At 42.5% G+C, this 27310-nt stretch overlaps 1 protein-coding gene across 6 annotated transcripts in view; it reads left to right on the forward strand.

The window, feature by feature from the left end:
- CEMIP2 (cell migration inducing hyaluronidase 2) overlaps positions 1–25113 on the forward strand; it is an 88647-nt gene extending 63534 nt beyond the window's left edge. For all 6 annotated transcript variants that reach the window (XM_008256356.4, XM_070050811.1, XM_070050814.1 and 3 more), the window contains 8 exons: positions 775–990; positions 5280–5488; positions 9359–9541; positions 11751–11970; positions 15651–15749; positions 20087–20241; positions 22657–22760; positions 23098–25113. In XM_008256356.4, coding sequence (XP_008254578.2) covers positions 775–990; positions 5280–5488; positions 9359–9541; positions 11751–11970; positions 15651–15749; positions 20087–20241; positions 22657–22760; positions 23098–23294 — 1383 coding nt within the window. In that variant the 3' untranslated portion in view covers positions 23295–25113. The remainder of the gene's footprint in view (positions 1–774; positions 991–5279; positions 5489–9358; positions 9542–11750; positions 11971–15650; positions 15750–20086; positions 20242–22656; positions 22761–23097) is intronic.
- Positions 25114–27310: the final 2197 nt, after the last annotated feature.

Genomic DNA, 27310 nt, shown 5'->3' on the forward strand with positions numbered 1-27310 from the left:
GGGTGTATCTCTGTGACCTGAATGTTAGTAATTCACTGCTAGCAAAAAGCAGCTAATGAGTACAAAACAGGTCACCTGCAGCCTGCTTTGCATGTGTATATCATATATTCGGTGAAGAATTTTGATAAACACTACCTGATATGAAAATGATTGAGTGGGGCTCAATCTGTTGAGCAGAGAGGTAGTAACACACTTGTTTTAGTAGATGCTAGTGAGTTCAACAGTAACTCGCCATATTAACCCAACACTTAAGTTATGTTTCAGTTTTAAATTGTGTTTATTTTTTGGCCTAGGGATCCAAGTCACTAAAGCATTTGAGGTGAAATAAAATGATTAACTTGGAAGATATACTTGGTTTTTATTTAGTTGAATTAAAATTTGCATGCAAGGAGACACACAGATCTCAAGTGGGCAGGTGATGCATTTTAATAAATATAAATGGCTCTACAGTCTCCATTCCCACAACTGTTCTAGTTTCTCTTACCACAGATTATTTTGTTTGGAGATCTGATAGCAGTTTTTAAATGTGGAAATACAAGAAGGAAAATGGAGATGAAGTATAACCTTTGCTGTTTGAACTCCCTAAGGCTGTAGAATCCCTCCCCCGCCCCACCTTGAATGTGGTTGCCTGAGTACTGTAGGAGATAGCCCTATCTAGACCTGCGCGAATCTCAGAGCAGTTGTCACGATGTGCAGTGGCATCACTGTAGACGATGCTGAGCAGGAAGGCAAGAGCCCTCGTTTTCTGATGTCCTTGGCTTTCACCACTCTCAGGTCTCTCTGAATGTCTTCTTTGGAAAGCCTGGCCCCTGGTTTGAAGATTGTGAGCTGGATGGTGATAAGAACTCCATTTTCCACGACATCGATGGCTCTGTGACAGGATACAAGGATGTGTATGTGGGAAGAATGGACAACTACCTGATCCGCCATCCGAACTGTGTGAACGTTACCAGGTGGAATGCTGTGGTCTGCAGTGGGACCTACGCTCAGGTAGGCCCAGAAGGCACTTTGGTGCCTGAGCACCTCCAGCTCCTGACAACACTGCTTCCGTGAGGACGGCTCACATCTGCTGGTTCGTTCCCTAGATGCCCACAATAGCCAAGACTGGGTCAAGCCTAGGCCAGGAGCCCAAAACTCCATCCAGGTCTCCCATGTGGGTGGCAGGGACCCACGTCCATGAGCCCTCACCTGCTACCCTCCCCCCTGCCCCAGGGCATGCATTCTCAGGAAGTTAGATCAGAAGCCAAGTAGCCGAGAATCCAACCAGGTACTCTGATAATGACTGTGGCATCCCAAGCCACGGCTTAGGCATCCCAAGCCATGGCTTAACCTGCACTGCCATCATGCCTGTCTTGTGAAGGAGATTTTAATAGTCATACTTGGGTGGATAGAAGAGGTTGCAGAACAGGGGTGCCAGTTGCCAGGATTTTTAAAGGGAGCAGTATTTTTTTTCTGTGGTTTAGACAATTAAAAGGTAGGATTTAATAATAGACTGGCACAGGAGTGCAAAGAATAAAGGGAGGGGGTGATGAGAACCTGCAGAGAAGACTTAGAGGAAGACAAGGGGTCTTCTGCATGGAGTTGTCTGTGACAGTCTCGAAGGCAAGAAAGAAGCCTCACTGATCTGCTAGACACTCTTCCTTGCAGCATGGGTTTTCCCTGGGAAAGGACCAGGGCCGTATTTGCCTTCTGCTGCTGACGTTGCTGCCAAGGGGGTCTTGTTGCCTCTCTGAGTCCCTGTGTTTGTGTGGTTTCTATCACCTTCTGTAGTTAGAGCTTTTTGGAGCAGAATTCACTACACTTCTGGTTTTGAATCATGACTGCTAACGATGTTATTCTTGAGTTTAAAAACTTGAGGCAAGCATTGAGGTGCAGCAGGCTAAGCTGCCGCTTGGGATACCCTTTGCCCGTCTCAGAATGCCATGTTGAGTCCTGGCTACTCCACTTCCAATCCAACTCCCTGCTAATGCCTCCTGGGGGACAGTGGATGATGCCTCAAATGCTCAGGTCCCTGCCACCTACATGGGAGATCTGGGTGGAGTTCCTGGCTCTTGGCTTGTGCCTGGCCCAGCTCTGGCTGTTGTCCATTTGGGGAGTGAACCAGATAACTGATGGTTTTTTTCTCTCTCTCCCTCTCTTTCTCACACTCACTCACTCACTCTCATTATAGCCTTTCAAGTAGATGAATATCAATAAACATGTTTTTAAGAAAATAAAACTTATGTTTAGGTTTTATCATAGATAAGACAAAAAGATTAAGAGAGACAGTTTCTGGTTTATTTTGATGGGGGTGTTAGCTTCTTTGTTCTCAGATATCTGATTTCCATGGCATACACAAAAAGACAACAAATATATTTGACTAAGTCCTGGAGGAACAAGGAAAGGATAGAGAATTAGCTACAGCATAACAAAAAAGAAAAGAATGTGGTTTAAAATGAGGTTTTCTTTTTCCATTTGTTTTATTCTTACTTAGAATTTCCCCTTCGCTGCTGTCAACACTTAGGAATCTACAGACATTCTACATTTCAAATAAAAACAAAAATAAACATTTTTTGGTCTTTTTGTAACAACAGTTTTAAATTTCTTGCCATCCATGTGTATTCATATACAGTGATGTGTGTGTTTTAAAATGTGATATGTCTACTAATGAAAACTTATGTTATAGTTTTAAAATAATTATTTCTGTATAGCTAAATTAAATAATTATGATAGCTCTTAATTATTATAAATTAAAGTTATTAATTACTATACATGTTATATGAGGAAACTTCAAGTTTGTTGGGAAATAGAATTAAAAGATAAATTATTAAGTGCAACAAGTTTGACTTCATGCATGTGGAGAATCGTCAAAAATTCATGGAAGCCGGCGCCACTGCTCACTAGGCTAATCCTCCACCTGCAGCGCTGGTACCCCGGGTTCTAGTCCCGGTTGGGGCACCGGTCCTGTCCCAGTTGCTCTTCCATTCCAGCTCTCTGCTGTGGCCCAGGAAGGCAGTGGAGGGTGGGAGACCAGGAGGAGGCGCCTGTCTCCTGGCTTCGTATCGGCGCAGTGCCAAATGGTGGTCATTTGGGGGTGAACCAGCAGAAAGAAGACCTTTCTCTCTCTCTCTCTCTCTCACTGTCTAACTCTGCCTGTAAAAAAACAAACAAACAAACAAAAAAAAAAAAACAAAAAAAAAAACCATGGAAAATGTCTATTAGGAAATAGCAATGCCTGTATTTCAAAACTTTCCACCAAATGAACATCTTTTAATTCCATTTTCCATGAACTTTCTGAAGTACCATATATATATATATATATATATATATCTTATTCAACTCTTTGAATTTCTGATGTATTTGAAAATATGAACCTGATCCTTTTGCCTTACCAAGAAGAGTAGCATATTCTATTTTTGTTAGTAGATGAAGAAAGAAATAAGTTGTCTAATATTTCCCAGGAGGCTCTGGGAATGTAAGACCATGGGTCAAGAATTTTCTTCCATGAATTTGAGCCAGAAGCTCAGATCTGCTGCAGTTTATTGTTACTAATAATGTAGGGAACATTCGTAAGCAAGAGATGGGCACAGCACTACCTCAAGGTAGAGGAATTAGTCTTTGCTATTTATAAATATTCCTTAGTGGAATGGCTTTCCTGTGCTGACTTGAGGGATAAAGGTGCTCAGTAAGCAAGGTGATAACATAAGGAGGAACGTGATTTCCTGTGCTACCTCCAGCCATCCTTGTGAAGAAGGCAGGAGATAGAAGATACATGGGTATGCATCTATCAGTGTATATTGCTAAATACATGTAAAGAAATATTACATGAATTATTTCACAAAGTTTATTGGAAAGTGGAATTAAAAGCTAATTTTATTTTGATTCAAATGTATTTTGAAATCATAATACACACTTTTCATGAACTCTTTAAAGATCCCCGGGATGCATGGATTTCAAAAATTTTTGCACCAAAATAAACTTATCTCTTAATTTAATAAACTTTTTATAGTACTCCAGTATAATATGTATTGAAGTCTGTATTAAATATCTATTCAAATGAAAATAGTATTTTTTAATTATTATTGTTTTTGTCTTTGAGAGTAGAGTTACAGAGAGAGGGAGAGTCAGAGATAAAGGTCTTCCATCCTCTGGTTTACTCCTCAGATGGCTGCAATGGCTGGAGCTAGGCCTATCCGAAATCCAAAGCCAAGAGCCAGGAGCTTCTCCCAGATCTCCCATGCAGGTGCACGGGCCCAAGCACTTGGGCCATCTTCTGCTGCTTTCCCAGGCCATAGCAGAGAGCTGGATTGGAAGAGAAGCAGCCGGGACTTAAACTGGTGCTCGTGTGGGATGCTGGTACTGCAGGTGGATACTTAACCCATTACGCCACAGCACCAGCTCCCCTATAGCCAGTAGTCTTGAAGATATGTTTCCAGTCTTGTTATTTAAAATCTTTAAGTGGTGTTGGGAAAAACATTAAATCAAAGTAGTGAACTATGGATAAGAGTTAAGACTTTCTGGTCCAAGGAACATACAGTTGAGGAGTCAAAACAGATAAGATTGCAGAAAAGACAGAAAAATACGGAAGTGTTGTAGACGGACTGTCAGCATTCTGCCAAGTGTTGCAATGCTTCTGGAGAATTTGGATACCCTGGACACACTGACTTGTTTTAGGAAATTTTGCCAAGTTTTGTGCTCTGGAGGAAGCAGATAGGAGAGGTCTGTTGGGCATGGCATGCGACTCCAGCGCCACTGGAATACATTCAGAACTTTCAAATTTGCCTCAGCTTAATGTAATTTTCCAGTTGCTACAGAAGACTTTATAACTTTTTTCCTGAATGGTGAAAAATGACTTCTTGGGCTGATGTAGGTCATGGAAAATTGAAAGCCGAAGCTCTCCAGTGTATAAATTTTCCATCTCTTGGTTTAGAGGAAAGTTTCTTAGATCTGTTTTCCCGTCTGTTTGCTAATTTATTGGTGTGTGTTCTTCAGATTGGGGGATTTCTTTGAGAAGCTGGAGAAGCCACAGGAATTTTATATTCTGATGAATAAGCTGGCCCGTGGTGGTGGGACTGACGATGCAGAGCCTGGCTACCAGGCCTCAGGGTCTGTTTTGGCCATGATGAGTTTAAACAGGCTGCACTGCGAGTGTGGCTTTGGATGTAGTTTGACACAGCTCGGTTTACCTGGCACAGATCAGAGTCTCCCTTTTCAGAGTGGAGAACCTTAGCTTTGTGCAGATTGAGTTCTTTAAAAACTTGATTCTCTTCCCGTTAATTCTGTGATTTCTTTTTTTTAAGGTCTATGTCCAGACATGGGGCACCCAGAACCTTATGATGACCATTGCACGCGATGAGTACCCATCCCATCCCATGGTGCTCCGGGGCATTAACCAGAAGGCAGCCTTCCAGCAGTACCAGCCCGTGATCATGCTGGACAAGGGCTACACCATCCACTGGAATGGGCCGGCACCAAGGACTACTTTTCTGTACCTCATAAACTTCAACAAGTATGTTGCCATTGCTGTGATAGCACAATTGAATGACTAGTGCTTTAGTGGAGAACAAGGATAATGTGTTTTTCCTTTGTAGTAAATAAAGAAGGCCAATTTCATGTGCCTTGTTCCTCTTGAAGGGAGGCTGCTGTTTTTCATTTGTATGGAATTAAAAGTCTTCAAAATGTTCATGGAAAATGGGTATGGTGAAAAAATATGGATGGATGTAAAACAAAGTTTGTATCAAAATGAACCTCTTTTCATTCTGTTTCTCATAAACTTTTAAAAGTATCATATAAATTGAACATTAATTTATTTTTGCTTTTATTTTATCATATAAATTGAAAATTAATTTATTTTCACTTGTTTGAAAGGCAGAGAGAAAGGGAGAGGCTGAGAGGGAGACAGAGATCTTCCATCTGCTGGTTTACTCTCCAAATACCTGCAAGCAGCCAGGGCTCAACTAGAACAGAGGCAGGAGCCCAAACTCAGTCTGGGTCTCCCATGAGGGTGGCAGGGACCAAAGGACTTGGGTCATCACCTGCTGCCTCCCAGGGTGCACATTAGCAGGAAACTGGAGTCTGAAGCAGAGCCGGGGCTTAAACCAGGCACTCTGCTAGGGGATGTGGGCATTACAAGCAACATCAGAACTGCTGCATCAAATATCTAGGCCTTGCTCCTCTGCTTTAGAAGTATTTGTTTTTCTTTGTGGTCAAGGTTTTGTGTACAGAAAGTCATTCAGCTAAAGATTTTAATATCATCTGGCAAATGCCTTAGTTTCCTGTACCTTGGATTGGAAGATGTTTTATATGATAGCCCTAGTGAGCACCTGGATACTTAGAAAATTAGAAGACCCGTGAGGCCAAGTTTAGGCTTGAGGCAAGAAAGTGTTGTGATTGATCAGTAATATCTGCTCTCAGTGGAAGAGTTGGGCATGGATGCCGGGTATTCGCCTTCCCTGCCTTAGAGCAGTATGCTGTTCCTTTGTGATTTCTCAGTTGTCTGTCCCAGTAACATTATGTTCAGCCCTAGGCTCTATTTTTTTTTTTTATGTTAGCTTATGTAAGTGTTTATTGTGTGCCAGTTGATGCAAATATTTGCATATAACCTGTGCATATTTTCCCATATACTTTTTTTTTTTTTTTTGACAGGCAGAGTGGACAGTGAGAGAGAGAGACAGAGAGAAAGCTCTTCCTTTGCCATTGGTTCACCCTCCAATGGCCACTGCAGCCGGCACGCTGTGGCCGGCGCACCGCGCTGATCCAAAGGCAGGAGCCAGGTGCTTCTCCTGGTCTCCCATGTGGGTGCAGGACCCAAGGACTTGGGCCATCCTCCACTGCACTCCCTGGCCACAGCAAAGAGCTGGCCTGGAAGAGGGGCAACCAGGACAGAATCCGGCGCCCCGACCGGGACTAGAACCCGGTGTGCCGGCGCCGCTAGGTGGAGGATTAGCCTAGTGAGCCGCGGCGCTGGCCCCATATACTTTAACCATCTCTATATTACATCTAATACCTAGTAGAATGTCAATACCTTATATATGGCATTATATATATATATATATATGTGTGTGTGTGTATGTGTGTATATATATATATTATACTGCATTGTTTAGAGGATAATCATAGTGCATGCTCAGTGGTGTCTCCCCACTTCTAATCCTTAGTCTACATTGTACCCAGGGTGGTGTTGCTAAAAATGCAATGTGATACCATCAGTGAGTTGCAGAGAAATCAGTGAAAGAAACAGGCAGCTGTCGGGAAGGAGGGAGAAGAAATGTCAGAGTGATCAGTACTCTGGGTAGCATTATGAATTTGAAGATAGGTAGTTAAAATCAAATGCTGTGCTGCGTTCTGTGAAAGGAAGTGAAGTGAAAATATTTGAAGTGAAAAAAGGCTGAACCCAGAAGTTTCAAAGAACCTCATGGGCTTGAAATTGAGTCACGATTTCCTTGTGTAATTCAATGAAGTCCTTAAAAAGTGTAAGATGGGCAGAGGCAAGAGGAAGAGATGGGCACTTTTTCCCCTAAACTTCATATAATTGTAGGGAGGCCACAGATTTCGTCATAGTGCACTTCTGAAACATAACACTCCACAAGTTATAAGAGCTGTACTTAACCCGTTATGCAAAGTATAGGAAATACAGAAAACTTCATGAAAATTGAAATAATCTATAATCTTCTGAATTAAAGTAAGGCACTGTCAACATTTATGTCTCCCCTCCTTGTGCACTCGGGTTTTTCCAAGCATATGAATGTACCATAATTTTTAATGCCCTTTTTCCCTGTGAACATTTAGACTTTTATTTTCCTGTCCCAACCCCCCCCCCCTTTTCTGTTATAAACAATGTGTTACAGAAGGTCTTCTACATCTTTTGTGTGTATTTATAATTTATTCTTTGGTGGGATTACTGGATAAAACCTGTGTGAACAGTTTTAAGGCCTGGTTACATATTGTTTCAAAATTCTTTAGAGTGATGAAAAAGTTCCAGAGGTGGATAGTGGTAATGGTTGCACAAGTTTGTGATTACTTTTAATGCCACTGAGCTGGACAGCTAAAAGTGACTGGAATGGTACATTGCGTGATACGTATATTTCACTACAATAGAAAGGGTCAGAAATGATAAGAAGGGAAAACACTGGTAATGCTTTAGAAAGATTGAGATTGACTTTATATCTAAGGACATTAAGAAAAACACTTTGGTGATTTGGTGGTAGGCATCAAAAGCCTTAAGAAGGCATAAACTTTTATATCGGCTGTATTCTTTTTCAAAGATTTGTTTATTTGAAAGTCAAAGTTAGAGAAGGAGAGAGGGAGAGACAGAGAGATCTTCCATCCACTGGTTTACTCCCCGCATGGTGCAACAGCTGGGGCTGGGCCAGGCCGAAGCCAGGAGCTTCTTCTGGGTCTCTCATGTGGGTTTAAGGACCCAAGCATTTGAGCCATCTTCCACTGCTCTCCTAGGTGCATTAGCAGGGAACTGGATTGGAAGTGGAGCAACTGGGACTTGAACTGGTGTCCATATAGGTTACTGGCATCGCAAGTGGTGGCTCCACCCATTACATCACAATGCTGGCCCCGTATCTGCAGCCTTGCCACTAGGAATGTATCCTAATAAATAAAAATATAAAAGGTAGAAATAATTTTGTGGAGTGGTTGTTTGGAACAGCAGTTAAGATGCTGCAAAGGATGCCCATGTCTCATACTGGAGTGCCTGGGCATGTGTACCAGCTCCACTTCTAATTCCAGCTTCTTGCTAATGTGCACTCTGCGAGGCAGCAGGTGAGGACTCAAGTAGCTGGGTCCCTGCCACTCTTGTGGGAGACCCAGACTGAGTTCCTGCCTGCTGGCTTTGGCCTGATCCACTTTCAACTGTTTGGAGCATTTGGAGGGTGAGCCAGTAAATGGAAGATGTCTGTCTATCTTTGTTTCTCTTTCACATAAATAATAAATTTTAAAGAATATTTTATTTAGAAAAAAATGAATTTGTGAACAAAAAAATTCCTTATATTGATTTTGCCAGTATATTTCAATAATCAGGTTATTAGTGTTTCTTAGTATATCCGTACTCAGCCATCTCATTTAACTTCACTGTGTGTGGAGAATGTCTACACATTGTCTCTGAGTTCAGTTCACACTCTCCAAAATTCTGTTGAACCCAAGGTTGTTTTGTGGAGCATATTAGTATTGTAAATATATTGATCAGAGAAATTTGGCCAATAGATAGATGATTCATTTGTATGACAGTTTTGGGACTTCTGTTGTTAGTGGCTCAACACACAACAGAAATTTTAAGGGGAAAACATCATGGTTAAAGTTTAAATATACTCTAATATTCAGAAGATCTTTGCTCAAATGTGAATTCATTTTTGACTGTCTCCCTTTGAAGGAATGACTGGATTCGCGTTGGCCTCTGCTATCCGTCAAACACAAGCTTCCAGGTCTCCTTCGGCTTTTTACAGCGGCAGAATGGCTCGCTATCCAAAATGGAAGAATACGAGGCCGTGCACTCCCTGGAGGAGCTGCAGAGGAAGCAGTCCGAGAGGAAGTTCTATTTCGACTCCAGCGTCGGGTAATTCAGTAGGACCAGGAATGCGAATTATTGTTATTTTTCTTTAATGGTGAAATTACTAGCTCTTCAGCATAGCTAAGAATAGGCTGTGATATGACAGCTGTTCAGAAAGGCAGCTGATGTGGGTAATTGTCTGCACATCACTATTAGAGGTCTAGGAGAGAATCAGAGTGGCTCGTAATTATGGTTTTGGCAGTAGGAATTGTGGGAAGATGTTTGCCGTATACCTATTAAGTCAATTTAGAGAGAGAAATTATCCTTGTCAATGAACAACCAGTAAACTCAATTGAACATTAAAATAATTTTCCATAACAACCCTCAAGATGGTTATTTACATAGAATATAGTTTATATTTCAGTGAAAGCTCATTTTTCTCTTCCGGCTGATCCCTCGCAAGTTGACCTGGAATTTCTAAAAATCACTATGTAACCGTGGCGTGTTTGCTTCCAACTCTCTCTAGGCTACATCTTTCTACTTTCTAATTCTAATCCTGTTCTCCTGGGGTCCTGTTGGCTTTGTCTGCTTTTGTCCAGTTACAGTCTCTCAGCCTTTGGGTCATGGTAGGCTCAATCTCCTATATTCTACCAGCAAGCAGCATGTTCCATCAGTCCCCATCATTAAGCTGACATTCCTACTCAATGCCATTGGTATGCACTGTCAAGGTACTACTGTAAACAAGACCCATTTCTTCTGCAAATTCACAGTCCTTTGGAGGATGTGGGCATGCAAAGCAAGTAACCATAGAGCAAAAGGCTGAAGTGGTGTACGTTTTTTAGTAGAACATTCAGCACGCCTTTTGGTATCCCAAGAAGGTGACAATGGAACTAATTCTTGAGGAATAATGATGAGGAGATAGTGAAATAGGAGTACCTGGCAGAAGGAACAGTGTGCACAAATGCATGGAGGCATGGAGGAACACAGCATGGCATGTTTGGGAAAATAGCAATTCAAAATGGGGAGGAAAGCGGCAAGACGGATTGGGCGAAGGTGAAAGTTAGGGCTTAGTCATTAGGTTTTGTCCTTAAAGAACCCCAGCAGCCAGTATGCTCAGCTTAAAGGTCTTTTGTTTGTATAAATGTCTCTGATCTTCAATTTCTGATTCAATAACCTACATGAACTTCATATTCTGTAGTTGACAAGAACTTGCACATTCCCAATTGATGTGCCATAAAAAGAATTGGAACACCAAAATATGTAAGGGCAATCTAGTGATCACTAATTAATGATTTAAGTGTATGAGACATGGAAATGTCTTCTGGTCTGGATATTTTAAGAATCCGTTAGCCTCTGGGTTTCTGACTCTTTTCTATTCATTTGATGATTTTAATTATCTATCACAGGGCCCATGTCTCATCGCGTCCCTGATGCTCCTCATGAAGATATGTTAAAATTGTTGAGTGTGGGGAGAATGGCAGATATTTTACCTCTTAATTGCAATCTTACATTGTTCTTTGACCTCATATTAAAATGTGAATTCCTGATCTCTAATAATCAGTCACGTTTTATCAAGTGCTCTAGAATATTGACTTCCTCCGTTTTAGAGGGACTGGGATTGCTGATGGATATTGGACTGTGGCCTGCAAGTTAGAGTTTTCCCTTCATCTTGGCAGTAGGAGGATAATTCAGAATGGGTGGGACTGTTCATTTTGTCTGATTTTTGGCTCAAATACAGTCGGAATAACCTCAGGTCCATCTGTTCCTGGTAAACATCACAGGAATTGATTGGAGGCTGATCTGATTTATTGCCAAATAAATCAGAGTTGCTGTTTTTATATTCCAGTTTTGTGCCTTAAACTAAAGTGATTTATGACCCCTCCCCCCAAAAAAGAGTAAAAAGAATAATCCGCAGCAATTTACTGAGTCATGAAGTCAACAGAAGTATAAAGTTTTCCAAGGAATTTTTTTAGTTAAGCCAAATTCTGTCCTCCCTAATTACCTATTGAACTAATTCATACCAGAAATCAACTTTGATATCTTCCAGAATGACTGAATCAGGATATAAAAATAATTTCTAAAGTGATATTTATACATTCAACTCTGAACCCTACTAGGATAGAAAGGAAAGAGAAGCAGTTTTATAATTAATTTTTCTGTTAAGGAAGAATTACCGTATTAGGAACATCCCTTTTCTGGCCAGGAGTCTTTTTGAGGAATTTTGTTAAGTTTTTGAGAGTGGAAAACCAAATGGGTTGGTTTCTGTTTTGTGCAGGTTACTGTTTTTGTATCTCAAAGCCAAAAGCCACAGGGATGGCCACAGTTACTGCTCATCTCAGGGATGCGAAAGAGTCAGGATCCAGGCAGCAACAGACTCAAAAGACATCAGTAACTGCATGGCCAGAGCGTATCCAAAGTATTACAGAAAACCTTCTGCAGCCAAGCGAATGCCAGCCGTGCTCCCGGGGCTCTGTCAAGGCTGCGGCACCCGGCAGGTAAATGGAGGAAGAGTGGGCTGTGTCCTGGGAGAGAAAATCAAAACGGGTGTGTGTGTGTGTGTGTGTGTGTGTTGCCAGAGGAGCACTTTGTTTTTCTGTGTTGCTGATTTACAGATACTTAGCGGTGTCTCCTACATTTTAGCCCATGCCACAGTATGTTGCCTGTGATAAGCAAACTAGTCTGAACTGGGAGCAGAAATACTTTCCCATGTGAGGTATCCACTTCCCCTGCATGGCTGCAAGTTTGATGGGATTTGAATTTGGAGGTTGCTGTGGTGATTGTCGTTTTTCCTTCCTCAGGTGTCTGGTTGTAGTACGAGCATTGGTGCTGGGGTTACATGTCAAAAAGCAACGTGAGAAAAGTGCTTTGTATCACTGGCAGTGCAAAAGTTCTTAGCAAAAAATGCAGCTAAGACAAACATTGCTTCCCTTGTTTAAGGTGGAAACCACTCCTGATTGTGAAGGGTGGGCTTTTATATTCATCTGCAATTAAAAGTACAGGCTGACCTTGATTAAAAGTGGAATGCCTCTCCCAGTATATTCTTTATTAGATGATCTCTTTCTGGATCTTGGAGAGCATGGCAATGGAGTTAAACCCAAAGGAAGAGCTGACATCACACATACAAATAGAGTTCCAAAGGGCATCAGACCAGTTCTAAGTGAAAAAGAAGTGTAAAGCTAAGACTGCCCTGATTCATCTTTAAACTTTTTAAAAAGATATTTATTTATTTATTTATTTGAAAGGCAGAGTGACAGAGAGGGGGAAAGACAGAGAGATCGTCTATCTGCTGGTTCATACTCCCCAAATGACTGCAACAGCTGGGGCTGGGCCAGGCGGAAGCCAGGAGCCAGGAGCTCCATCTTGGTCTCCCATGTGGGCGTCAGGGGTCCAAGTACTTTGGCCATCATCCATATTTTTCCTCGGTGCATTAGCAGGGAGCTGGAACCAGCACTCAGATGGCATAGCCAGCAAGCAACTGTTGAACCTGCTGCACCGCAATGCTGGCCCCCCAGCAGTCTCTGCTGTAATAGACTCTCAGGTGATCCTGATACACATTCACATCTGAGTTCCACTGATGGTATTTCTGAAAAGAAAGATTTGTCACAAAATGTATACTTATTGTTATGAAAAAATCCCAAGTTTTTCTATCTATTTTTTAACATCCTAAATAATTTGCAGAAACAAAATTTCTTCGGCCTAAGTTCTTTATTTCTCTGGTCTTTTTTTCTTTTGTTTTGCTTTTCACTTGTTTCTGATAAGTAGTAACAATAAGAATAGGGAGATAAAGATGGATTTGTTGGGGCCAGGGCTGTGGCTTAGCAAGTAAAGCCGCTGCCTGGGCCCTGGTTCAAGTCCTGGCTGCTCCATTTCTGATCTAGCTCTCTGGTATGGCCTTGGAAAGCACTGAAAGATGACCCAAGTCCTTAGGCCCCTGCACCCACTTGGGAAACCCAGAAGAAGCTCCAGGCTCCTGGCTTCAGGTTAGCCTACCTCCAGCCATGGTGGCCATTTGAGGAGTGAGCCAGGGGATGGAAGACCTTTCTCTCTGTCTCTCCCTCTCACTGCCTGTAACTCTGCCTTTCAAATAAATAAATAAATAAATCTTTAAAAAAAAAGATTACTTTGTTCTTCCCATTAGGATATCTGAGAGTATAATATGTATTTTTAAAAAATTTTGATTATTTGAGAAGCAGAGAGAGGAAGCTAGACAGAGGGAGCACCTAATCACTTGTTCATTCCCCAGATTCCCACAATGGCTGGCACTTGTCTGGCCTGGGTTGGGTTGAAACTCAATCCAGTTCTCCCATGTGGGAGGCAGGAACCCAGTGACGAGCCATCACTACTGCTTTCTGTGGTCTGCGGTAACAGGAGGATGGAGTCAGGAGCTGGAGCCGGGTATCAAATCCACAACATCCGGACCGCTAGGCTGTCCCTTCATGGTGATTGAAGATCACCATCTCACTCTCGGCTTCTTGTGCCACCTCGATTCTCCCACACAAGTAAAATCCAAAAGCAAACCAACAAATCAGCCCCATGGACACAAAGAGGTCCTTGCCTGGCACATGTAGTATTTTGAAATAACCCTTGTGGGGAAATAAATCCAGGCTATTGCTCACTGGATTTGTTTACAAAGACCTTCACTACTGAAAAGCTATATATTTATAGCAAATATTATAATTTAAAAAATAAGTATTGAAAATAATCTAGGGGCCGGCGCCATGGCTCAATAGGCTAATCCTCCGCCTTGCAGCACCGGCACACCAGGTTCTAGTCCTGGTCAGGGCGCCGGATTCTGTCCCGGTTGCCCCTCTTCTGGGCCAGCTCTCTGCTATGGCCAGGGAGTGCAGTGGAGGATGGCCCAAGTGCTTGGGCCCTGCACCCCATGGGAGACCAGGATAAGTACCTGGCTCCTGCCATCGGATCAGTGGGGTGTGCCAGCTGCACCACGGCAGCCATTGGAGGGTGAACCAACGGCAAAAGGAAGACCTTTCTCTCTCTGTCTCTCTCTATCACTGTCCACTCTGCCTGTCAAAAATAAAAATAAATAAATAAAGACAGAAAAAAGAAAACAATCGAGGTCTATCTAATTTAATGGTTCCATGCAGTAACATTTAGCATTATTCCCTTCTGTGTGAAACACTGATTGGAATTCATTTGGTAAAATGTGTCAATTATTGCCTTTGCACAGTTGCAAAATAGATGAAGCACCCGGGAGCATCACTTTCACTTGGAAATTTGGGGGGAATTTTTGTCTTGCATGCCGCAGTCAAACCCATGTAAGAGCAACTAGGGAAATTCAATGAATTTTTAACTCCAAAACCTGAGACTTCAAGAAAACGTTCAGCTCCTGAATGCTGCTTAGTATCATGATGACTACTTGTTCTTGGAATGAAGTTCTTGACGTCTACGTTTAAGGACAGGGTCTTCTAAGTGCTACATTGTGTGAGAGTCAAGGGTGCTTCTGAACTAAAGGAGAACATTGAGGGCAAAAGGAGTGGGACAAAAGACGTGGCCTTGGGACCCTGGAAGTAATTCAGAGAAGTAGAGGAGCAAAGGGAAAGGTGTTCTTAAGGAGGGAACAGCATCAGCAAAGGGGAAGTGGCAGGAAAGGTGACTTGCTGGTGGCAAAGTGAGGCTCTGGTCCTGCCTGCTGGCTGTGAAAGAACAGAGAAAGCAGGTCCCGCAGATAAGGCCTGGCTTCATTTATGGAGCACTTTGTAGGCCACAGAGAGGAGGTGAGACCTGGTCATGTCCAAGGCCACTCACAGTTTTTAATCAGGGTGGTTCCTTTGATCTACAATTCTTTCCTCAGTCCTGGAGTGACTAATCCCCAACTTAAGGTAATTGGCAGAGAAAGATCTTTTAAAAATATTTGCGCGTGTTTTTGCATAAAGTATTCACAAAGATTTAAATACAAAGCACATTTATATAGTCATTTATTGAATTGATTTTATAAATAAGCTTACACTTATTTGATACTAGAATTGTTCTAGAAAATGGGGAACAATGCATTTCCTGTATTAAGTTTATTCAGAGATGGAACTCCAGGTCATGAAATGTGTACCAAAAAATTCAGAACAACACCGACTGGCTTTGCTACCAGTGAGTTCATTTGGGAGGAACCTTTGGGGAGGAAGCTGCAGGTGCCATAAATCTGGAACTCTTCCCCGTCTAGGTGGTGTTTACTAGTGACCCTCATAAGAGCTACCTCCCCGTGCAGTTCCAGTCACCTGGTAAAGCAGAAACGCAGCGTGGAGACCCTTCTGTTATCTCTGTAAGTACCATCCTGTGTTGCCTTATTCTGCCTGGGCTGCTATAACCAAATACCATGGAGTAGGGAGCTCACAGACAACAGAACTTGATTTCCTATAGTTCTGCAGGCTGAGAAGTCCAAGATCAAGGCACTAGCAGGTTGGTGTCGGTGAGGGCTCACTTGTTCTTCTGTGTGCCTTTGACTGTGGACTCACGCTTGGAAAGTTCAAAAGGACTCTCTTGGGCCTGCTTTATTAGGTCCTTAATCTTTAGACCTAATCAGTTTCCTAAGGCCTCACTGCCTAATACCAACACCTCGGGAATTAGGATTTCAACATGTTAAGTTTTGGGGGGAACACACATTTCAACTGCAGCAGGTTACCTCATTTTCTTACATCTTTCACCCTGGAGACATGAATTACCTCTGCTGGTAGTCACTGGTTTGTAATCATATTTTGATTATTTGTGGCAGGAAATATAATAGAGACATAAATACCTCAACAATAATACTTTTAACCAAATTATTGGTAACTTTTTCTTTCTGAGCAGATTGTGTTTACTGATTACTTTTAGGCTGGTGTTAGAATTTGGCCAAATTGTGTTTCATTGCCTAGGACTGTTGCAGGTGCCTCTGATTTCATTTCTAAAAGAGGAAAGTTATTTTCGGTTGAGAAATAATTTGCCATACACATTCAGTATATAGAAAATTGTGTATCACCTTGGGTTTTAGAACTTATAATAAGCTCTTAAGTTGTTACAGATATGGACAAGGAAGATTTTAAAATCTCTTTGGTCTTGTATTTGAAGATTGCCTAACTCTTATTTATTTCAGATGAGGAAGATGGGGGCTTGAAGTGTTAGTTGTCTTTTCTAAGTGGGTTAATGGAAGTGTAGCCACGAATCACAGTGTCAACTCTGGAATGTGGGCTTCAACCCAAGTTAGCCACTGGGAACCAGGTCTTGGCATGTGGCCTGTAGGTCAGGTTGACCTGGGTGCCACAAGCTGAAGATCTCCTTTGGGTGACTGATGTCCACCTGTCCAGCTATTGTAGGTCCATTTATATGTTGACAAAGTTAAATTTTACTTTTTTTCCCCTTCTTTCAAATTTCTTTTAAAGATGGATTTATTTAATTATTTGAAAGGCAAAGTGACAGAGAGAGGGAGGGAGGTCTTCTATCCATTGGTATACTCTCCATGAGATCACAAAACAGCCTGGAGCTCCATCCAGATCTCCCATGTGGGTGGCAGGGGCCCAAGCACTTGGGCCATTATCTGCTGCCTTCCCAGGTGTGTTAGCACTGTGTCCACTGGATCACAAGTAGAGTAGCCAGGACTGGAGCCAGCATTCTGTTACTGGATGCTGGCATTGCAAGTGGCAGCTTAGCCTCTGCCGGCCCCTCAATTTTTTTTTGTTGTTAGTAAAATAGACATAACGTATACTATTTTAATAATTTATAAGTGTGCTGTTCAGGGCTATGAAGGACATTCATATTGTACAGCCATCTCCACCATCTAGCTCCAGAACTTAAAGAATATCTCTGCTTACACGTAGCATAAAGTGCCCTGAAGCCTATTGGTGTGTATATCTGTTATACTCTGTTTGCAGTGGGCTCGTGGGAGAATTTTATGGGCTGAATCTGTCAGCTGTGAAGAACCTGATGTCCACCCCTCTGCCTGTTAGTGTGAGGTCGGGCTGGGGGAGCCAGTGAGGGACCATGTGCTGAGTCCCCCCACTCTTCTAGCTCACTGGATAATTTTTAAGCATTGTTTGTTTATTTTTACTTTCTTTGGAAGGCAGAGAGCCAGAGACAGATATTTCATCAACTGGCTCACTCTCCACATGCCCACAACAGTCAGGGTTGGGTGAAGCTGAAGCAGGGATCTGGGAGCCTTATCTGATATCCGTCATGAGGAGCTGGGACCCACGTTTGTGAGCCATCACCTTCTGCCTCCAAGGTGCACATCAGCAGGAAGCTGCAATTAGATGCTAAGCCAGGATCTGATCCCCAGCACTCAAATATGGGATGCTGGTGTCCCGAATGCATCTTAACTGCTGTACCAAATGCCAGCCCCTTTCTAGATGATTAAATAAGATATTGTTAAAAAAAAAAAAAAAAAGACCTCTAGCAGGCTATACCCTAGGGACTGAGACATTGTTGGACTCCCTTGCTGCATATAGAGTGCCTGGGCCAGAGGAAAGTCTGAGGCGTGGTGTTTGTCATATTTATCTCCAGTGCTTTCCTATGCATTGCCTGCAACTTCTTTCCTAGGACATGGCAATCCTTTAATTGTTATTGGGAAGTTTCTTTGAAACAACAGGTTTGGCAGTACTTTGATGAGTACCTCTGAGTGTGTTAGCCATCATTTTTTAAAAAAATATTTATTTATTTGAAAGGCAGGGTTACAGAGAAAAAGAGATCTTCTATCTGCTGGTTCACTCCCCAGATGGCCACAACAGCCAGGGCTGGACCAGGCACAAGGCAGAAGCCTGGAATTCCATCCAAAACCCCCATGTGGTTGGCAGGGGCTCAAGCACTTGGGTCATCTTCCTCTGCTTTCCTAGGCATGTTAGCAGGGAGCCTAGCAGCTGCGACTGGAACCCATGTTCCTATAGCATTGTGAGTGGCAGCTTAACCTGCTGTGCCACAACGCAAGTCCCATTTTTTAGTATCTAGCCCTTTAAAAATAGAGGAATTGTTTCTAGTCTTTCTCCATATAAAATTTATCTCAAGCGTTTCCAGGAATATTCCTGGATTAGAGCAATGCAAATGTAGGTCAAAAGCTATTTTGAGTTCTGCTGAAATCAATAGTGATTAGAAAACAATATTAAAGAACAGGTGTAGTGGTGAAAACACGTCTTTGGTAGCCTTTAGTGTAATTTAGAATTTTACACCTTAGAAACAGTGCCTATGGGTTAAGTTAATGTGTACCCAATTGATTTGTCCTTTTTGGCTGAGGAATTAATGATATTTGGAAGTGTCTTTCTTGAAGAGGTCACAAACCATCAATTCAAAGATGGTGCGTTGGTGCTGTGGCATAGTAGGTTAAGCCTCTGCCTGCAGTGCCGGCATCCCATGAGGGTGTCGATTCATGTCCTTGTTGCTCCTCTTCTGATCTAGCTCTCTAGTAATGGCTGGGGAAGCAGTAGAAGATGGCCCAAGTCCTTGGGCCCCTGCATACATGTGGGAGATCTGGAAGAAGCTCCTTGGCTCCTGGCTTCGAATCAGCCCAGGTCCAGCCGATGAGGCCATTTGGGGAGTGAACCACCAGATGGAAGACCTCTCTCTGTGTCTCTACTTTTCTCTTCCTGTAACTCTCTCCCTTTCTGTTTCTGTAACTCTGCCTCTTAAATAAATGAACACATCTTTTTTTTTTTTTTTTTTAAGAGGACAACTATGGGAATTCAGGATACAATGATTCTGAAACCAAATGTGCCTGCTTACCTCTTGTAACTTAAATCCTGGTGAAGTTATCACTTTGCCATTTTGATGTCACAGGAGAACTATATTTGGAGCACAGAAGATGAAGCAATTGACTATCTATGATATTCCAAACCTGAACTCTAGTTGGAGGGTGGGGGATTCTATAGGTCACATCATGGTACGTGAGGGTACTTCAAAAAGTTCACGTAGGGAGGCTGGCACTGTGGCGTAGTAGGCTAAGCCTCCACGTCGGCACCAGCATCCCTTTGGGCACTGGTTCATGTCCCAGTTGTTCCTCTTCAATCCAGCTTTTTAATTATGGCCTGGGAGAGCAGTGGAGGATGGCCCAAGTGCTTGGGTCCTTTCATCCATGTGGGAGACCCTGAGGAAGTTCCTGGATCCTGGCTTTGGATCAACTCAGTTCTGACCATTTTGGCCATTTGGGGAATGAACCGGCAGAAGGAATACCTTTCTCTCTGTATGTATTCTGTCTGTAACTCTACCTCTCTTCACAAAAAAAAAGTTCATGTAAAAAATTGAATTAAAAGATAAATTTATAGTGGTACAAAAACAAAATGTGCAGTTTTTTCATTATGCTCTTTTCCATGAACTGTAATGACTCCTCACGTACAGTCACATAGCAGATGATGAATTTTTTGACCAGTGAGAGGCTATATATATGACAGTTCTCCCTTAAGATGATATTGTCCAGTGACGACATAGCCACCTTTGAGTGTGTGAGTACAGTCAGTGGTGTTCATACAGCAGCAAAACTGCCTAGCAACATGTTTGTCAGAACTTCTCCCTGTTGAATGACACATGCCTGTAATTTGAATCAGAGGTTTAGAAGACAGAGGGAAGGGATTGGAAACAGAAGTTGTCCTGGAGATGTTACTGAAATGGGGATGACGTCTGAAGACATTTTTGTATTCGCAGGTCAATGGCACCGACTTTCCCTTCCGAAGCGCAGGTGTCTTCCTTCTTGTTGTGGATGCGTGCAGCGTTCCCTTCCGGCTGATGGAGAAGAAGCTGTTCCTGCTTGCTGAAATCAGCCGTGTGGAAGAGTACTTGAAAACAGGCATCCCTCCGAGGTAGGTGAAGCCTGCTCTGTTGTAGGAACAAGCCACCTTACAGATGCGATTTCCTCCCAAGAAGACGCCTGATGAACTCTGAGCTTGGTTTGCAGCCATGGTTGTTCACTCCATAAGCATTCAGGACTCTGTGGAAAGTCATCAGCTTTTCCCAGCTCACATGGATGCTTATTAACAGGCCATTGTGGCCGGCGCCGCGGCTCACTAGGCTAATCCTCCACCTAGCGGCGCCAGCACACCGAGTTCTAGTCCCGGTTGGGGTGCCGGATTCTGTCCCGGTTGCCCCTCTTCCAGGCCAGCTCTCTGCTGTGGCCCGGGAGTGCACTGGAGGATGGCCTAAGTACTTGGGCCCTGCACCCCAAGGGAGACCAGGAGAAGCGCCTGGCTCCTGGCTTCAGATCGGCACGGTGCGCCGGCCGCGGCGGCCATTGGAGGGTGAACCAACGGCAAAAGGAAGACCTTTCTCTCTCTCTCTCTCTCACTATCCACTCTGCCTGTCAAAACAAAACAAAACCAAAAAAAAAAAACAAACAAAAAAAAAAACCAGGCCATTGTGTCTCAGTGGCAAAACGTGGAGGTTAGAAATTTTGCATTTAGTGAGAAGGCTCCTAAACAGAGAAAAGCTTACTTGGAACATTACTATCCCAGCTTTTTGTACTAAGTTGATCTACTTTGTACCCAACCTGCTCAAGACACTAAGTACCATTTTGAAGGAAATTTCTGGGCAGTTTTTTCTTAGCAGCTTTATCTATACCACATATGAACCCTCAGAAAGCTTTGTGCTATGACAGGGATCTCGGAAGTCATCACTCACGCACTTGGAAGTGACTGGAAAAGAGTAACTGATTTTTAAGTGCTTGAGTGGTTGGTTTCTCTTTTGAAATCACTGGTCTGATTCGTTTTTCTTTGTTGATTTCTGAAGAAAGATGCCCAAGAAAGAATCTTTTTCTGAGTTAGATCCCACCTGGAGCAAAGAAGATGAATTTCTGGAGTTCTTTCTTCTCCTTGACTTTGATGTAGCCATTAAGTAAAACCATTCAAGGAAGAATTGGCTTAAGACAATTTTAGCAGATACATTTCTGAGAACTCAGTATTCCTGAAGGATCTAAAAGTTTTTTCTAATGTTGAAAACACGTGTACTCTCACCTTCCCTGAAGCAATCCACAATGGAAATCTCACTACAAGTGTGTAGGACATCATGGTAGTCCTGCAGGCACCTTAGAGATTTAAGAGTTTAAACCAACTCATTGGAAAGTCACTGGATAGTTCATAGAAAAGAGATATAGGAGAGGCTTTTGAGACACTGGAAAGTCATTTCTTGATCTGGGTGCTTGTTTGTTACACCAGAGTGTTTAGTTTGTGGAAATCCAAATGTTCCAGACATTTAGGGATGCTTTTCTGTATGTCTATTGTATCGTAAGTTGTTAAGCAGCTTGAAGAATGTTGGGTCTCCAGGGCAGCTGTGGTTATTCCTCTGCAAGGATGAATGGAGTCACCTCTGCAAAATAAAAAATTTATACCCAAGAACCAAAGCTGATAAAAATATGTAGGAATCTTAAGGTTAATCTTAAGACATGTCAAGACCCACATTGAGAAAGTACATGCATTACCAATGGTTATATAACAAGCATTGAATATAAGAAGAGATTCTCAGTGTCTGGATGTAAAAATTACCTAACTAAAATATAAATTTAACACACTTCAGTTAGTAAGGGTAAATAGGTAACTTTTCTATCATACTTGACGATACTGAAGTTCATATGAAAGAATAAATGTAAGACAGCAGTAAAATATCTAACAAATTACCGTATTACAAGGGGCTGGTTTTATCATAAATTAAAATAAACCATGAAGCTATAGTAATTAAGCCAGCATGGTGTTGAGAGAGGGGGGAGAGAAAGAGATGAAAAGGAGAGACTAGAGAATTGTCTTCCACCAAGAGACCTCAGGATGTTTATTGATTTACTGATGAAGAGGATAGCCATTTAGACAATGGAGAACAAATTTTTGAATTGGCATTTACCCATCGACTTAAAAGATAATAGAACTTAAAGAGATAAAGAATTGGCATTTACCCATCGCCTTAAAGAGATGATAGAACAAACATAGGTGAATAGAGCACCCGAAACCAAAAAATCCTCTTCCTTTGTTGCAATCGGTTATGCCCTAAATGATGTCCCAGAGCACTTCTACCTAAACGGCGTTTGCTTTCCCCACGTATTATCCCTCGTATTAGCAGCAGGCAAGTTGCAGGTCCAGCAGGAGAGTGAGGAGAGTGGGAACTTGTAACAGCAGAGGTGGAAAAGCATCCTTCTGCAGCTAATGCTGTTCTTTTATCTTTGTACCAGTCAGTTCAGAAATGTGCTCGGTAAGTCCATGCGAGTTGAACTAACTCTGATTTCCTTTTGTGCATAGGTCCATTGTTCTGTTGAGCACAAGAGGAGAAATAAAGCAGTTGAATATTTCAGATTTATTAGTACCTCTCGGATTAGCCAAACCAGCTCATCTTTACAACAAAGGTTTGTATTATTCTGTGAAGTTCCTGTGAGACCAGCAACACATGCATTCTTATGGTGGAATTTAGCTACCCCACTGTGTTCATGAGCTTGTGTTCCTGGAGTGGGCCTCAGTAAACTTATTTCTAAATAAGGAACACTGTTGGAGGAAATGTGTCAGGATGTGTTTTGTTATTTGGGACAAGAGGTGGGTGGGAAGAGTTCATTTGCTGACATAAGAAGCGTAGGTTTGTTTTTTGCTTTTGGTGTGTGTGTGTGTTTTTAATAACTATCTTTGATTTGCTCACCTCCTGTGTTATTGGAACTAGGCTATTCAAATTCATTTTTTTTTCTTTTTCAGGGAGTACCATATTCTTGGGATTCAGTGGAAATTTTAAACCATCATGGACTAAGCTATTTACCAGTCCTGCTGGGCAGGGTCTTGGGGTGCTTGAACAATTTGTACCATTGCAACTGAGTGACTATGGCTGTTCCAGAACCGGCCCAGTCCGCAGAAGAGACCTGGAACTGTTAAAACAAGCTTCAAAAGCACATTAGAGACTAACTATAACTTAAGTGCTGGGAAAAAGAAAATGTGAACTAACTTATTTAATTTATGGCATTTTAAAATGACACTGTTAACCGAACAGAACCATTTTTCTTGTTTGATAGAGAAAGGGGAGAAAAGAAAAGAGTTTAAAGGGATTGCTTGAAAACCGGCTCACGCACCTTCTAGTTGTAGGAAATGTTAAAGAATCTATTTGTGTTTGTCAGGCTGGTGTATTTGGAGTGCGCGTCTCTTATTCCTCACCTGCTGCCCTAGTGTTTGGTAATGACCGTAGCAGTGCTGTGCTTTTTGTATAATGTGTGGTGTGGTGGGGTCTGGTGGGGGCTTCTGAGAGGCAGCCTGAGCTCTTTAGAGGACCAGCTATTGTAGCACCTTGGATACTTGAAGTCTAACTGATGCTCAGTTACGTCGTGTGGCAGTTGACCTGGGTGCCAGGCATGTTCCTAGTGCCTGGGGCCCTGCTTTTGGGCAACCTTTGAGGATTTTCTGTGACACCGAATAACAGAGGTTTGAGTGGCAACCCAGGCCAAGCTTGTGCCCTTTTTTTTGCCCAGACACATGTGCTATTGTTAACTCATCTGTATATTGTATATCAACTCTTTCTAAGGGTTCAGCTTTCACACAGGAAGTATTAGGGGGCGAAAGGGCTTTTAGGGATTAGAAATCCCTCCAATCAGTGACCGTGGGGCAAAAACTTGACCTGCATCGAGGTCTGAGGTTGTTAGGACCGTTTTTGCAGCTTTAATCCTTAGCCTGTTTTGACTGTATATTTGTGTTTAAATTACAGAACTGAGCTCAATATTTACTTTTTTGTTGTTGTTGTTTTAAAGAAGCAGGCCATTTTTCTCAACTGTAAACTTGGATTGTTTCAACTTGCACAAAAGAAGTCTGTTCTTGGTGTTGCTCTTGCACCTGGGTTTGTTGTTGTGTTAAAGCTTTTCTGCTCACCATCCTACCAGGGAAAACTCAGAAAACTTAAGGATACCCCAGAATGATTGTACCTAGGGGTAGGAGGGGGAGAGGAGAACCCTTTAAGGACCAGAATCGTGGAGGGGATATTCAGAAATGAACTTCATTATAGCCTTATAGGAGTGAGTCATTCTTAATTAATTAGATTACTGAAGTGAATTAGAAGGGGCACCGTGACCCCCGATTTCCCTTTCCACTGGGTGTGAGTGTCTTCTGTCAGTAGGGAGTGCATGTGACAGAGGGAGACTGGCTGCACAGCCTGGAATGTTGGCCACACCAAGAGGAAAGAAGCACACAGATGCCTTCCCATTTTTATAAACTCCCAGTGCAGCAAGTGCAGTGGAGGAATGACCAAGGGGCATGGATAGGAAGTGTGTTTTGACTGACGTTGACAATGAGTACAAATTCACTTTCCTCTGCCAAGGGCACAGGCCGACGGGCTGTGCCTTTGTGTCCAGGACAAACTACAGAGCAGCTCTGTGACTTCTGTTCCTTTACACAATATGCTACCTCAAAGTGCTACCAATAAACCTTTCTAACTGTAAGTGCTCTTGCTAAGGGCACATGTCTTAATCAAACTTTGGTGGGGTTTTTTGTTTGTTTTGGGTTTTCTTTTTTTGTATATTGATGAATGAAATCTTGCCTATTAAATATATTATTGGATCATGGTTCTTGCAGGTGATTAAAGTTTGTGTGTGTGTGTGTGTTTTGTGACTTAAATATCTTTGATGTGTGGGTTTTTTTTTTTAAGAGATTTGGAGAGGATATGTACTTTTTTTCTGATTTATATACTAACAATCAGGGTCTAAGTCAAATAAAAATGTGTGTGCATGTATTTTATATATGTGTCTATGTGAATCTCTGTAATTTTAAAAATTCTAGATTACAGCTTTAAAGATGTTATTGGCAGGGATAGGCATTCTGGCTTAGTGGGGTAAGCCACCACTAGGGACTGTCATATTAAAGTGTCAGTTTGAATCCTGGCTCCTCTGCTTCCAGTCCGGTTTCCTGTTAATGCATCCTGAAAGGCAGCAGATGATGGCCCAAGTGCTTGGACTACTACTGCCATCCATTTGGGAGACCCAGGTGGAGCTCCTGGCCTAGGCTTTGGTATGGCCCAGACCTGGCTGTTAGAGGCATTTGTGGAGTGAACCGGTGGATAGAAGATCCCCTACACTCCCCCCACCTCCCCTTCCCTCCCATCCTGCTGCCTTTCAGATCACTCACTCAATCTTAAAAAGCAGAATTTCCTGGAGGGGCAGGCCTTGTATCACAGTGGGTTAAGCCATCACTTGGGAAACCTGCATCCCATGTCTGAGTGCCAATTTGAGTCCTGGCTCTGCCTCCAATCTGGTTTCCTCCTAACGCACCAAGGCGGCAGATGATGGCCCCAGAACTTGTGTCTCTGCCACCCACATGTGTGACCCAGATGGAGTTCTGGCTCCTGGCTACCACCTGTCCTAGCCTCAACTAAAGCAGGCACTTAGGGAGAGAACCAGTAGGTGGAAGATTACTCCCTCTGTCACTTAGCCTTTTAAGCAAACAAATAAATCTTTTTTAAAAAGGGAAAAAAAGCTATTGGCAGGATTGAGGAAAGGAAACTGTCCAGGAAGTAGATTTTGTAAGAGCTTCCAAAGGCCAGGGTCCGTGCTCTTCAATGCAGAGGTTCTTAGCTTTGGCAGCACATTAAAGAATTCCCTGGGGAGCTTTAAAACTATAAAAGCCTGGACCCCACCTCTTTTCCCTTAGATTCAGATTTAATTGATGAGGGGTAGGGGGTGCAGCCTGGGGATTGGATTTTTTTTTTTTTTTTAAAGCTCTCTAAATGCAGCAAAGTTTTGGAAACACTGCACTAATAAGCCTGCTGTTTGACTTTATTCTATAATGTTTTGTGACTAAAACACAACTGCATGTGTATTATTTTTGAGGTTCCTATTATTTGCAGAACTTCACACCCTAAACTAAGCATTTCACTATTCGATTTTTTAAATTTCTTTGAGAGAGTGAGCTCCCATCTGCAGAATCACTCCTCCAAATGCCTGCAACAGCTGAGACTGGGCCAGGCTGATACTCAGCTGGAAATCAGTCAAGATCAGTTACCCAATTACTTGAGATATTGTTACCTCCCAAGGTCTACATTTGCAGAAAACTGGAACCATAGCTGAATATTGCATACACATAGTTCAATGTGTGTCACTGATGTCAACCCACGTCTTAACTACGAGGCAAATTGCCTGTCTTTATTGTCTCTCTTTAAAAAGATTCATTTATTTGAAAGGCAGAGTGACAGAGAGGAGAGACAGATCTTTCATCTGCTGGTTCACTCCCTAAATGCCCATAGTGGCTGGGGCTGGGCTAGGCCAAAGCCAAGAACTTGGAAATCCATTGGACTTGAACCATCCCCTGCTTTTTTTCCCAGGGGCAATAGCAAGGAGCTGGATCCGATGCAAGCAAGTGGAGAAGCCGGGACTCAAAGCACGCATTCCAATATGGGTTGCCAGTGGGTGGCATGCTAAGTGGTGGCTTAACCCATTGGGCTACACTGCCAGCCCCCCTATTTTTTTTTCCTGTGTGTGTGCAATTTATTATGCTTCTGTGACTCACGTTTTGAAAAGAATCATACATTTACTTTCTATGTTAATCTTTTGCATTTTGGTCTAAATTTGCCCCTCTTCCAGTCCAGCTCTCTGCTGTGGCCCAGGAAAGCAGTGGAAGATGGCCCAAGTGCTTGGGCCCTGCACCCGCATGGGAGACCAGGAGAAGCACCTGGCTCCTGGCTTCAGATCGTAGTGGCCATTTGAGGGGTGAACCAATGGAAGGAAGACCTTTCTCTCTGTCTCTCTCTAACTCTGCCTGTCAAAATTTAAAGGAAAATGCACATTTAGCTGCAACTAGACTGCACTAACTATCGAAAACATAGGGTTCTTTGCTTTTACATGAAACTGTAACGCTGGTTATTTTGCATTTACTGAAACTGATAATTGCTAAGGTGTTTTTTTTTTTTTTTAAAGTAGAATTACTTCATAGCAACACTTCG

The sequence above is a fragment of the Oryctolagus cuniculus genome, chromosome 1 (assembly GCF_964237555.1).
Source record: "Oryctolagus cuniculus chromosome 1, mOryCun1.1, whole genome shotgun sequence".
Classification (NCBI taxonomy): Eukaryota; Metazoa; Chordata; class Mammalia; order Lagomorpha; family Leporidae; genus Oryctolagus; species Oryctolagus cuniculus.